This window comes from Cyprinodon variegatus, unplaced genomic scaffold (assembly GCF_000732505.1).
Source record: "Cyprinodon variegatus isolate N-32 unplaced genomic scaffold, C_variegatus-1.0 Scaffold360, whole genome shotgun sequence".
Classification (NCBI taxonomy): domain Eukaryota; kingdom Metazoa; phylum Chordata; class Actinopteri; order Cyprinodontiformes; family Cyprinodontidae; genus Cyprinodon; species Cyprinodon variegatus.
Genome location: NW_015150813.1, coordinates 593,111 through 607,804, shown reverse-complemented (window position 1 = coordinate 607,804; position 14,694 = coordinate 593,111). Strand labels below are relative to the sequence as shown.

Below are 14,694 nucleotides of genomic sequence, written 5' to 3'. Positions count from 1 at the left end.
TAAGTATCTGGTTACAGGGCAAAGTAAGTATGCAGTTACTTTTTAGGATCTAAATATTAATTACTGTCCTATTATCAGAACTTTAAAACTAATATCTACTTAAAATTTCTTTTTAGCCTGAATGACAATCTGCTACAGTGGACTTCCTTGCTCTCATTAGAGGTATTGGAAGTAACGTTGTTACATAACATAACCCTTTGTAACTGATTTTAGTAACTGATTTAAGTACCAAATATTTTTCAGATACTGGTAATGCAGTTATGGTTTCTTGCAGTCTGACGTGGCCTGTAACTACAACTCGATCAATAAGGGTGATTAATTAGCGCAGTAGATTATTTGTATTTGCAATATAATTGCAATTCTGAAAAACACAATTTTTAAATCACAGAGGCGCTCAATTTTAGTAACATCACATTTTACAAGATTAAGACGCTAAAATGCTCCCTTCAGCCCTTTAGGTTGCGCTCTAAACTTAAATTGGGTTTGCCGCCAAACAGAAGGGAATAGAGAGTTGCATGTAGCATGCAGATCCATGGATGATAGTAGAAGTAGGAACTTATTCACACTAAGAATCTTCATGATCAAGAAGAAAAACTATCAACAAACAGAACAATCGTGGAGTGAAATATCTACATGCTTGTCCTTAGTGCAAAGAATACTTACAATAAAATGGCAATATTGGTTTAAATAAATTGCAATTTTTGATTTTAGGCAGAATAGTTCAGCACTGTTTTGAATCAATACCAACATTTTCTAATGAGATATCGTGATATTTGACAGAATCAAATTTCTAATTATGTATTTTTTATTCTATATTTGGTTAGACAATACTGTCAATGTGTGTGAAGGCTTTTGTAAATAATTATGAGAATCTTTTGAGAACTATTTTACCTCCGCCATTGTATCATCTTTTTCCTTCTGTACCTCTAGATCGACTGACTTGCCTGCTTGCACGGCTCTGTTTTCTCTACTGCTTTGATGGCATTCTGTTGCCTCTGAGTTTTCTTTGATACAAATGTTTGCTATCACAATAGGATAATTACGTTTTGCTTGATGGTGTTTGAAGTGGGATTTGTTTTTGCATTTGCTTTTTAATATTCATACATCCTATCCATAATTTACAGCATCTTTGTTTTGCTGTTCAGGTTAATCGGAAGGGTAGGGAGTGTTTGTTTCTATATAGACTCCACACTTCAGAATCAAAAGGATTCAGGTGTCTAACATTTGATGCAGAGATTAAACCTTTGAGTCTGTTCATAATATCTAAAGATTTTAAAGTTTTGACTCAGGACCCAAAGATGTAGCTTTAATCCCCACTCATGGGTAAAATGCTGAAGCAGAAATCAGCTATTTAAACACAGCAATTTTTTTAGGACCTAGATTCCAGCTGATGGATCAGTTATTGTTTTTTAATTTACCTCAGGCTGAAAATGTTGCTTAAAGCATTTCTCTATGTTCATATTAGCATAATAGAAATGTGTGTTTTGGCCAATTTGTTCTTTCTTGAAAAGCATCAAAAAGGTGCTTATTTAAAGTGCTAAACTCTCATTTATCTCCCTTTAACCCATTAGACAGGCTCAGAGTACGGTATGGGGCTCTGTCCGGTGTTCTGGGAGGTGCTGCCTCAGGCTCCCACTTTGGTGCACGCTGAAGGAATAAGAATATGCTGTAGTGAATTCTTTTAAGCCAAAACATGCCTAATATCCATGAAAGCCTCATTAATATGGGGAGAGGGGCTTATTCCAAATTGGCTTGTACTCTTTTTAACCAGTCAGTGCTACATTCAATATTCAGTGTTTAATGAAAAAGCATAGCTGATCCTCATGAGAGTTGATAATTTGTAAGAGTGGATTTCAGGCTGGTTGATGTCGGCTGGAGAACAAAGGAAGCTGGAATGCTTCTGGATTAGCGTCCGGTGTGGCTGGTGGGAAGGAAAAGACAAGGATTCATGGTAATGGACATGAGGGAATTTACTCAGATCGCAATGCCAGCAGCAGTCACTTTAAAATAATGTTGGATCTGCATGTTTGTTTTTAGTTTCTGGTTAAAACATGTTTGTATTGGAAAAATGCAAACTCTTTAGAGATTAGATGCAATTAAGGTTCCTAAATTAACTTCTGTAGTCTTTTTCCGCTGCCTTCGATAATAGTGGAGCCTCCTACTCCTACAAAATTTGACATCAGATGTAGATTATTCACATTATTTTGAAAGTTTTTAATTCTTTGTTTCTGACTATAGATCTACACTGCAAAACTTGAATGCGTTGCATTTGCCAGACTCATCTCAAGCGTTTCTTTTCTTCTTCTTCTTCTTCACCAGGAGTGCCCTCAGATCCTGCCCTCCACTCAAATCTACATTCCTGCTGGTGTGATGAGGCCGATCACTCTGCTGGCTCAGAACCTGCCCCAGCCTCAGTCTGGACAAAGGAACTATGAGTGCATCTTTCACATCCAGGGCAACACATACAACGTCCCTGCACTGAGGTTCAACAGCTCCAGCATCCAATGCCAGAAGACCATGGTAAGATTTAAAGGACCGATTTTTTACTGTTGGAGAGCTTCAAAGTTAGCAGCAAAAAAAGAAGAAAGAAGAAAGAACTGTAACTGTCACTACCCGATCCGTCCTGGAAGCACGATCCGTTCTGCGCATGCGCTATGTGCTCATTTGCCCACCCAGATATACATCCAGGTCCCTAAAAATAGTAAGCATACTAAAATATAATGTGTTAAAGGTCAATAATGTATTTCCTGAGAAAATAAATTCCTTAAAATCCTGTTTTATCACTCATCTGTGCATCGGAAGTGGAATCCAACGCTACAGCTGATGAATACATTTTCGGCTTTGGATTTTAACATAAATCTAGGCTTTTTGAGTTTTATGTTTTCTGTTCATGTTAATATTATGGTATATAGTGCCCAATCTAAAGAAAGAAACAACTAAAATGCAGATAAACTTGGTTTAATTGTATTTTGCCGGATTGCTCTGAGCATGTCCAATGATGATGTCAGAGAAGCAGTTTAACAAAGAAAATGTAAAAAGCATCAAAATTGTCTCACAAAAGTCCTAAAACATTTTTAAAGATGTGTATTAGCATTCTTTAGTGATTAATTGATAGAAATAAGTAATTTTAGTTATTGTAATCTTAGTAATTACATCATTTTTGGATACCCAGATGAATATATGTTTGCGCATGGGCAGGTTGGATCATGATTGCGGGACGGATCGGGTAGAGACAGTAACCATTTAAAGGAAGTTCATCAACCTGAGCTCCAATCAGAGGATGAGACATTTAGTTAAGTTTTGCTATGAGCTAACTTGACATTAGAGGCGTAGGCATCTTGCATGTCCGGTCCAGCATCAAACTGCAGTAAAATGGCTCCAGGAAGCAACGTGTTGCTTTAGCAGCTTCAGCTTCTCCCACACCTGTCAGCTGCTGCGCCTCATTTAGCTGACTTTTGCATTACCACAGGTTCACATTGCTGATTTGTCACCTCCCGGTGCTTTTGAACTCTACAAAGGAAAGATCGAGCACCAGCACTGTGATCCTTGAATTCTTTCTGCCTCTGATGTCGGATGGTGACTCAAAAATAGTTCATAGGCATATCATTGAAGTTGATTTCCCGATCATAATGATAGCTCCCGCGGTTCTTTTGTGCTTCAGAGAGGTAAATCATGCATATTTAGGAGCTCGCCTTGCTGTAATTGCCCAACGCAAGTGATTGTGCTTTTAGATTTGACTTTTAGGGTTGTTATTACCAGTTTTTTGTCAGATTTGTCCTTTAATGACATGCCTGCTCTGAAGCCTTTTGAATATTGAATGAGCTGTAAAAACAGTAAGTGCTGTTCATCAAGCTGAATATTTAAATCGAATGGTTCTAAAGGAATTTTGGCCTTTACTCTCATTACTTTGAATGACATTTCTATTCCTTAGGCAAAGTAAGATTCAGACTTTTTGTTAGTTCTGACGTCCTTAAAGCATTAATCAAACACCTGATTGAAGAAAAAGGTGTTTGGTGCTGTGAAAAAGTTCCCAGTAGGGAGCTTAGATATGCAGGAAATACACTGTATGTGTTAATTAAAATGATAATGATGAATGCGTTTTTATACATTAAGTTTTACATTCATGGTATTTAAGCCCGCTCTGTTATGAAAGACACAAAAAAGCTTTGAAATTTGATGGAACAACAACAACAAAAAAAAAAAAATAATGCTGTTCAGGTCATCAAATTTATATTGGATGATCTTGCTAACGGCAGATAATCCAAGTTCATGGATTATCTGCCATCAATTTTACCGTTCTTTCTGTTAACTTGTGTTCAGCATGTTAACAAAAACAAAACAACAACTTTGTTTAGTGAAATCTTTTACATTGTGTTTTATCTGTTTGATTATTGGAATGAATTTTAGGACTTTTATTCTTTAGGATTTTATTCCAAATCTCAAGATCAGAGGTGAGCAATAAATAGTTACTTGAATAGATTTTGACTAAAACTGTATTTTCAGGAGTAGTTCCACTGCGCCATTCTTCTTACTTTTACTTAAGTACTGATATCTTTAAGTTTTGCTTGTCTTGCTCAAGTAAAACCTTTGGCTGCTTTACTGACAATGAGTAACTATACTGAAAAAAGAAGAAGCACATTTCAACTTTAATTATTCAAGAAACAGGCAGACAGTTCACCTAAAATGACTTTTCTCTTTTGTCCAATTTTTTATGTAAGAAATTTACCTTTATCGGCTGAGACTTCTATGACATGGAGGTTAAGGTAATATATGTAAAAAAAAAAGTAAATATTGTCACTGGAGTTAGATTATCTAGTTCCGTCATAATTCACATATTTTTCATTATGTCAGAAAAAATGTTTTTTTTTAAAGTGCTCTTTTTGCCTGAATCAATTTTCCATTTTTTTAAATATATTTTAACACTGCTTTCTTTTAGTCTATAATGCAAAAAGAATTTCTACATAATTTATATTATGGTCTGCCTGTTTTGCATTATTTTAGATAGTAAAACAGTTAATTAGAACTTTTACTGAAGTACCATTTAACTCTTGCTGGTGAAGATTTTCAGTCATCCAAGTCATAGTCAGTCCAAAAAAAAAAGAAAATTAAAAACAATCCACTGGACTTTGTTTCCAAGTTTGAAGAAAGAAAAGCCTCAAACTCAAATCTATTCCTGACAACTTGATTTTTAAAAAGCTTCTTGGATGGGAAGCGAAACATCTTCAAACTTGGAAACATTTTCATTTAACTTTTACTTAATAATTTGTTGGACGGCTGCTTCTTCTCCAGTAGAAGCATGTTGAACTAGGGCTATTTTTACTTGAGTACATTGTTTTGGTTCTCTACCCAACTCTGCTTATGATGGACTGATAATGTTTATTTCAACACCTCCACTCCGCTATGAGCTCCTGATGCTGTTGGAAAAAAACAGAACTTCAGCAGAAATCAGACATAAACAAATTAATCAATACACTCACAAAAAAACACAACTGATCTTTATTTCAGAATTTCTCGGTTTGAATCAGTGTTTCATAAAATCCCAACATTACCTTAGTAAGAGTTGAGGAAAATAGGCAACATGCAGGTAACCCAACATTGCAGCTGTTGATTGAGCTGGATACCAGAGGCTGAACTGTGTGTGTTTGCTCATGCACGCATCCATGTGGCGTTAGCTGGAGTGAGTAAGCCCCCTTTTCCCTACTCCCCCTGCCTTTCTGCTCGTCAGGTGGGACCATGATAGGATCCAATTAGAGGGAGCTGGAGATAAAATGATGATGAATTGCAGCCGTGTGGTAGACTGACGGACACAGATATACATTCACACACGCAGATAGACTCACATAGCAAAAAAAAAAGGCAAAAAGGAAGCAAAATAGACAAAAAGAGCCAAGGAGGAGGTGAGGGAATTAGGTGCAAACAAAAACAGTGCTGTACAGAAACAGACAGAAGTATAAGAAAAATATGAGAATATAAGGAAAACACTGAGTTCAACAAGCAAACACGAAAAACAAACAAATATGAGAGAAACAGATGGAGATGGGAAGTTTTTTGGAATGAAAATAAGGGGGGAAAAAGAAATCACGATCCATGAAAAAGCAGAACAACTGAGAAGCAGCAGAGAGGAGGACATGTGGGGAAGTCAGGTTTGTTAGGAAGTTGTTCTGCTGTGCAACACTGCTTTATATTTAAAAAAAACACACGTTTCTCTTGGAGTCTCAGTGTAATTTCTGCATGTTAACAGACAAGGACCAATTTATACTGTTAAAAATCTGCCAAAATCCTCAAATAATGAAATAATCTTAGAAATTATTTTTATAGTAACAAAGTCTAAATAATTTTGAGGTCTTTAGTTTATACCACTCTGCTTTAAGTTGATGTTCTGTTATCAGTTTTTAAAAATAATATAACAATCCAAATTCATTTCTGTTAATCGAAGGTGCCTTGAGTACGCAGAAAGTTTACTCAAGTAAGAATAGCAATACTTTATCGTTTTGTTACTCAAGTAAAAGTAGAAACTCATTGGCTACCCTTGGCTAAAGTCTGTGATAGGCTACAGTATGTTCTGGAGCACCTGAGTGCAAATTATTCTAATTGAGGTTATGGTGGGCGAAGGAAAAAAACACTACAGTTAGTTAGTCTCTGCTATTATCTTTAATGTATCCACCATTGAACCGCAAGAACCGCCTGAAGTGGCTACGTCACTCTGTTGAGCCATAACCTGTTTACCATAACAAAAGGGAACTGGTGTGGAGCTGTGACTAACTGGTCAGGGTCAATCAGGACTTATCAGTTTACCAGTGCTCTCTAATACTGCCACTGCTCTCGACTCTTTCCATAGTTGCCTTTTGGACATTAAACAATGGCTTACACAGATTTTCTCCACCTGAATAAAAGTATGTCTGGCTTCATCATTTTTGGTTCCAAGGTTGTCCCTCAGATTCAGTCCAGGGTCAGGGGTTCAATGCTGTCAGGAACCTGAGAGTTTGACTCTGAACTGAACTTCAAACAACAAATAAATGCTGTTGTGAAAGCTAGCTTTTTCCAGCTGCTCCTTTTGACCAAGGTGAAACCCTTTCTCTCACAAGACCTGGAGAAGGTGATTCATGCATTTATTAGTTCTCGGTTGAACTACTGCAACGCTCTCTACTCTGGCCTCCCACAGTCGTCACTCCAACAGTTATAGCTAGTACAGAATGCAGCAGCTTGTCTTCTCTCTGGCTCATTCAGGCAAAGCCACATCAGTCCTATCCTCTCCTTCCTGCACGGGCTCCCGCTCCGTTTTCGGATTGATTTCAAAGTTTTAACACTTTTAAGTTTTAAGCCCTTCATATATATAACTATATTTAATTGAGATGTTGAATAACATCGCCCCAGCTGAGCTCTCCAGTCTGCTAATCAAATTGTTCTGGACATCCCTAGTTCTCAGTATAAACAGTGAGGCGATTGTTCCGTTGTGGTTACCGCACTTAAACAATCTGCCCCTCGGTCTGCAGGTTCTCACTGATCTGCACCTTTTTAAGTCCAGATTAAAGACTAATTTTTTTTAAAACTGGCTTTTAATACTTATAACACATGCTTGTGCTTAGGATTTTATTTATTTATTTAGCTATGTTATTATCTTTCTGTGAAGCACTTTGGTCTTCCTGGTGTTGTTGTAAAGTGCTATATCAATAAACTTTGATTTGATTTAACAGTTGGCCCGTTTTTAAAATAGATCCACGAAATGATTCTAAATCTCCTATATTTGATCTTTGTACCATGATTTCTTTAAGATAAGTTAGCGATAAAACAAATAATGAATTGGGCAAAAGGAAACCTTAGTGATAGCAACAATGAAAGAGAAATAAATTTGTTTAATGTTGAGCAGCTTAAGATCTCCCTCTAAACTCCTCATCGTAAATATTACAGAACAAGAGAAAAAAGGTTTACTTACAGAAAACGATACTTGCAACAGGTCTGAACCAAATCAAGCAATAAAAAAGAAAAAGACAGAAGAAAGAACATTTCAGCCAAACAAAGACTTGTACTTTAGTTCTTGAGTGTACTAAAGCCTGCAGCAGTAATAGGATCATCTGGCAAAGATATACACAAAACTATCATCAGTGTTGCTCTGGTAGGCTTGATATTAAACCTGTATGATGTTTAATGCCAGGTGGAAATTCTCTTATATTCTTCCCTTTATTCACTGCTTTGCCCATGTTTGAAAATTTAAAAGAAAACTACAGTTACAGACCAAACAGACACTATCGAGGATCAATAGATGGAAATCCATCTGTGAACCGGCCACTATTGTGTTCAGTATTCTCAGCAGGGAGGAGCGTATTTATGTATCACGGCTGCCTGTGACTCTTGGGTAGCCGAGGGTAATAAATCACAGAGAAAATTAGCCAGCAGTGGATGTACACTCATCCATTCCATCTTACTGTCTCTTTGTGCATTATTTAGCCCCTCACCAAACAGTGAAACATTGAACTTGCTAAGTCACATACACCAGGGACCTGTGGAAGCATTGATGCAGAGACAAGAGTGTTCACGGGGCACCATTTGCACACAGGATGGAGGCGGGCTGCGAGGGATACCTACAGTTTTTTTTCTTCTTTCCGTGGAAAAGCACACTCACACACACAAATTTCCTCCCCAGGGGCTTGGAAGCCCAACATGAAGCAGACATATGGAGATTCTCCACATGATCTTCTCCCTAATCATGTGGAGCAGACGGAGACTGTAGCATCAGCAACGACCAAGAATTTGCTTTACATGATTTATTGCACTGACACACATACATAGGCCTTGTGTGCGTTTGGGTGTGTGTGACTATGTGTGTTTGTTAGCTTCCTGCTGCAAGTCCGTACATCTGGCACACTTTGGCACAGCACAGCCAATTTGGGAAGATGAATGCCTCTGGGTGTATGTGTGCAGCTCAAAAAAGTATCTTAATCTGTCTGATGCCAAGACATTCGCAACTGCCATGAATTTCATATTCATTTTGGGGGTTTCTAAATGATTTGTTTAAGTTTTTTGTTTATCAGGTTCTAATTATATTACATACGTCTTCAGTGATCTTTAGAAAAAAAAAAAATATATACATATATTTAGAATGCTTCTAGTCTACACATTGTGAAAAACATATACAGTACATATAGGCTGGAATAAGTCATATAGTTCATCCATCCATTTTCTGAGACGTTTTATCTCATGCGGGGTCTGGTGCTGGTGCCGATCTCCAGTTGTCTATGGGCGAGAGGCGGGGTCTACCCTGGACAGGTCACCAGTCCATCTCAGGGCAACACAGAGACAAACAGGACAAACAACGATTCACACACACACTCACATCTAAGGAGAATTTAGAGAAACCAATTAACCTAACAGTCATTTTTTTTGACTGTGGTGGGAAGCCAGAGTACCCGGAGAGAACCCACGCATGCACAGGGAGAACATGCAAACTCCATGCAGAAAGACAAACCCAGAACCTTCTTGCTGCAAGGCAGCAATGCTACCCACTCCCCCCTGAGCAGCCATATAATTCCCTTCAACTGATATATAGACAAATGTCCTTCTGCTTAGAAGCTACTGGTCTTTGGTTACCTTCACTCCAGTTCAGGCAAATTTTAAGCTCTATTTTAGTTCTTTAATCAGAAATTCCAGTTCATTTGGATTGGTGTGTTTACTGGTGTAAGACCAGCTTTTAAGCAAAGTCAATGCAGATGAAGTACTCTATTAATCTCAAAACCAGATTTTATTTCTAACACAAATAGAATGGCCTGAATGTCTATTAAGCTTTTTTTGAGGTCAGAAAAAAAACACTTCCAGAAAAAAAAAAAAAAGTTTAGACCAAACAGAAGCTAAAAGGGATTAATAGATTAACTTTAAAGAGGTCCTCTCTATCTCATTTCACCTAACTTTTGTAGAAAACAGAAGGCTATTCCTGGCACCAAATCAAACTAACCTCAGGATGCTGCCATGAGTTTAATCTTTACTAACAGTCGAACCAAAGTAGAATTATAGTGTAACAGAATTAATACTTACAAAATGAGGCAGAATTTTTAGTCTTTGACTGAACATAACATTTCTATTGATTTGTTCATTTGGAAATGCCCGATGAGGGATTGCTTTTGGGTCAATGATTCGATGCAATCAACTGCTTTTCCTTAGATAGAAAACTTTGAATCAATTTAACTGTTTGATCTGGTTGAATTGTAAAATGCCTTGAGATGACATGTGTTGTGAAATGGCGCTATATAAATAAACTGAATTGAATTGAAATGGACCTGTTTCATTTAAGATTCAGGATTTTAGTTTTGGACTAAATGCTCTTTTTTGTTGTTCCACCCTCATAATTGTCTCAAACATTATCAAAACGATTTAATATCAGACAAGGCTGGCTGTTTTTAACTCAACTTCTAAACGTCTCAAAGTTTATGCAAAGTTAAATTGGTAAATATGGTAAAGATCTAACTTGCTGAGGGACCTTTAACCAGGTTGTAGTGAGTATCTACTGTAAATAATTCAGCCTTTGATTACAGACTCTATGTGGTCATACATTATTAAAATGTATTATATTTGCCTTTTTATATCTCACATCTTTGAAAAGAAAAAGGTAGAAATGCTTTATTAGAATCACAAGATGAACATAAAATAAAATTCTGTTCTGATCTCAAGTTTGTGCAGCTTGAATATTACATGATATGATTCTGAACTTTGGAGAAGTTATTTTATCATGAAGCTATGGTATTTATTTCCCTTAGTACAAAAACCAACAGTTAGAGAAATGCATCTTCAGTTATTTGTTTAACCAGCCTCCTTTGAAATGAGTAGAATCAGGATGAAATGTGGGACTTGGATGCTTTATGGGTGTGCTAGGAGTGTATTTTTAACACACACACACATTCTGGTATCCTTCAACATGACTAATTACTCGGGGATGACCCGTACACGGACGCGCAGCTCCGCGCTCACAGCTGCTGGTTTTTCTGGACTCGCCTGCCAGCTGCTCTGTTTTGTTAACATCTGCAGTTTTTAGACTCTCAGGCATATATGCTCACACACAAACATACACACACACCACAGTCATATCTATTCATACAGTCCATGGAGACATGCAGTCCGTGGAGACGATTCATGTAGCGGGAGAATAAACGAGTGCAGGAGCAGATAACGAATGAACCTGAGCCAGGCTGCTGTGTTACTGTAATGAGGCCAGGGACGGCTTTGTGCTCACCTTGTACTTTTTTGCACCTCCTCCCTTCCCTCTCCTTTTTTCTCCTTCTGTCACCTGGCCTCCCTCCCTTGTCCCCTCTCAGCTCCGTCTCCCCATCCTCCCACCATCTCTGCTCCCCCAATCTCTCCATGGATAAATTCAGTCTCCTCCTTCTTTCATTGTGCTTTTCATCTTACTCGGACTTGTTTTTCTTGTCCTTTGGTGGACGTCCTGCGCCTGTTCATATCCACCTTCCCTTACTGCCGCCTTGTTTGTGTCCTTCCAAGTCTTTCTTTTTCACATTACCAGTCCTCTCTTATTCCCAATTAGCTGAACTGGAGTTGTCCTCCATTTACATCCACACAACTTTCTTCCAGCATCTTTCCTCCTCTCTTCTTGTTTCTTCTCCTCCCCTCTGCTTTGCTCCTCTCCTCTCGCCTCCCTAGGGTGCCCACACTATGAGTTGTCTCAGGTAGATTAATTACATGCAGTGACATAAAGGAGTTGGCCAGAGGCCTTAGTAATGAGTCTGATTACTCATTTCGAGCAGCTCTGTGGACTCAAGGGAGGGAAGTCAGGCTAATATGGCCAGTAGAGGGGTGTCTCAGTAAGGGGGTTGTGTGGCTTTTACCTAGAGAGTTTTACCAGTACTGGATTTGACACCAGTTTAAAAGCAATGGTACATTGAAACCAAGCCACCTGCCAAAACTTTGGAACTTATAAGAAAAAGTTTCATTAAAGCTGCAAACTTTTTAGTAGAGAAATATAAACTAAATTCGAATTTAACTTCAATTCAGCTTGTTTTGTTTTTTTAATATCACGGTTATTATTATTCACAAAATTGTAATCTTAAGGTATTTTGCAGAGAAAATCAGACCTTGCAGCCCGATTGGTTAAACGTTTTCTATCCAAGAAAACCCAGCTGATTCCATCCAGTTGTTGACTTTGCAGGATTTGCTACTCCTGGTAGAGTGTCTGACGACAGCAGATATTTAAAAAAGGTAACTGTACCTTCTTGGTGGCTCTGTCGATGAAAGAATATGTTAAGCAGATCAGCACTGAGTCAGTTCTAATCCCTAAAAGTATGAAATGAAGTACATACAGTTGGTCACAGTAAAAGCTGATCCCTTAGCTATCTCTAGGAGAGGAACAGGACCAAGCAATGAAAAACAGGCTCAACTTAATCATCAACTATCAAAGATATAGATGGCTGCAGTTAACATATTTCTTTCTAGGATGGTGTCACAGCCAAACAGAATGAGACCAGATGAAGCTACTATGACAAGAAATGCCAGAGAACATAAATGTATGGGTTAAACTAAAATATAATGCAGAATTGAAAAAAATAAAAAAAACATAGAATGTAGCAGAATAAAGAAAAGTGGACTTAATGTCCTCAAGCAGCTTAAGCCTATAGCAGCATAACTAAAGGGATGGCTCAGGATAATTTGAGGCGCAAGTTTTAAGCCTAGTATTATATGTTAAAAGTCCATCCATCCATCCATCTTCATGCGCTTATTCCATCACGGTCGTGGTAGGGTAGTGCCAATCTGTGGCAGTCTATGGGCGAGAGGCAGGTTACACCCTGGACAGTCAGTCTGTCGCAGGGCAACACAGAGACACACAAAGACATGCAACCATGGACACAGACTCACACCTAAGGAGAATTTAGAGATACCAATTAACCTAGCAGTCCTGTTTTTGGACTGCAGGAGGAAGCCGGAGTACCCGGAGAGAACCCACACATGCTCAGGGAGTACATGCAAACTCCATGCAGAAAGACCCCGGGCTGAGAATCAAACACAGAACTTTCTTGGTACAATCTGTGCCATAATGCAGCCATTTTAAAAGTCTCACACACAATAAATCAAACAACATTGGATATTCAGTTCTCTTAAAAAGCCTTTTCTAAATTAGTCTTGATGTATATGTTAGCGCTCATTTTTCATCTCTAAAAGGTGTAAATTTGGAAAAAAAATGCATATTCTAAGTAAAAAAGTTGGAGACTCCCATGATAGCTACTCATACACACTCTGGCTAAAACAACTTGGTCAGGGCTTGCTTTGATGGCACAGTGGTTAGCGCACACGACCCATATATGGAGGCCCTAGTCCTTGACACTGGCAACCTTGGTTTGAATCTGGCCAGTGGGCCTTTCCTGTATGTCTCTCCACTTTCCTGTCAGCCTACTCTCTATAAAACCAGCCACTAGTGCCATAAAAACTCAGATAAAAAAAATAACTTGGTCAGACACTTTTTGAAGCCATCTGTTAGTCTTTGATATCAGTCTTTGGAACTTTTGTCCCAGTTCTGACTTTCAGCTGTAAGATGTTGAAAGGGCTTCTGTTAATGTAAGGTCTATTTCAAGTCCAACCTCATTCTCAGTAAAATCTTGATCTGGTCTCTGATTTGGACCAAAGCTCTCCATTTCTTAAATCCTTGGCCATTACTTGTCAGAAATGTGTCATATTTATATCTAGCATAGCTGAGTTTTACCTTAACTTCACTTTAGAATTCTGATGACCAGATCCAATTGATTTCTATGATATTAATCTCAATTCAATTCAGTTTTTTATATAGTGCCAATTAGCAACACATCATCTCAAAGCACTTTGCAGAGACAACACAGTCAAATTTCGTTAAAGGATTTCTATTTAAGGAAAACCAGTTGATTGTATCCAGTCCAGTCACTGACTTTACAGGAACTGTTCCTTGCATATTATCATGTGGAAACAGTAGATGCAGAAAATAACATGGTCTGCATTCAGTGAAACTTTAAACATGAGAAGTAGAACTGGAGGTATTTTAGCAAATGTAAAGAGATTTTTTTTTTATTAAATTTAGACAGATTTTGGCAAACCCCAGAAAAAAAACCCTCAAAAAGTTTGATGTATAGTTTTGAACATTGTATTAATTATAGGCTTAAAAAGCATTTTGTTTCAAATGAGTTCAAAGAAAGTTCTTTACTGCGCCCTGTGCAGCTGCTGTGCTGTTATAGAGCCGGCTGCAGAAACAGCGCTTCAGAGATAAGAAGTTCCCATGGGTTCACACTCTTTCTGATGGTTCTAGGTCAAAACTCTTTATCCCTGCAGATAAATATAAATTGTATTCCTCAATTGGGTCCTTCCTTTCCTTATGTGTCTGTTTGCCATTTTGTTTTTGTTTTTTTCTGGTCAGGTTGGTTGATTTTATTCTAAAATTCACCTGGACTTTTTTCTGTCTGTTTCGCTTGATGGAGACTGCTGCAGCATCCAGCGAGACTTCCTTCTTGGGGTAACCTTTGTTAGCCGCACGACCTCGCTAACTGCGCCTGAACTGCATCATGGCTGGTTTGAGTGTAAATATTGATTTTATTGATTTGGGTTTCTTGCAGTGCCCACTCTGTAATCACCACCGCAGCTGCACCAGAGTCATTTGCAACTTATAGGAAAACATAATAAAATTAATGTTTAGCTGACTGTAAAATATGATCTATTTACGAATAACAAAAAAAAAAA

At 38.0% G+C, this 14,694-nt stretch overlaps 1 protein-coding gene across 2 annotated transcripts in view; it reads left to right on the top strand.

Annotated features, from left to right (window-relative positions):
* LOC107091972 (plexin-A1-like) overlaps nucleotides 1-14,694 on the top strand; it is a 312,667-nt gene that overhangs the window by 188,774 nt on the left and 109,199 nt on the right. For both annotated transcript variants that reach the window (XM_015386230.1, XM_015386229.1), the window contains exon 9: nucleotides 2,320-2,520. In XM_015386230.1, coding sequence (XP_015241716.1) covers nucleotides 2,320-2,520 — 201 coding nt within the window. The remainder of the gene's footprint in view (nucleotides 1-2,319; nucleotides 2,521-14,694) is intronic.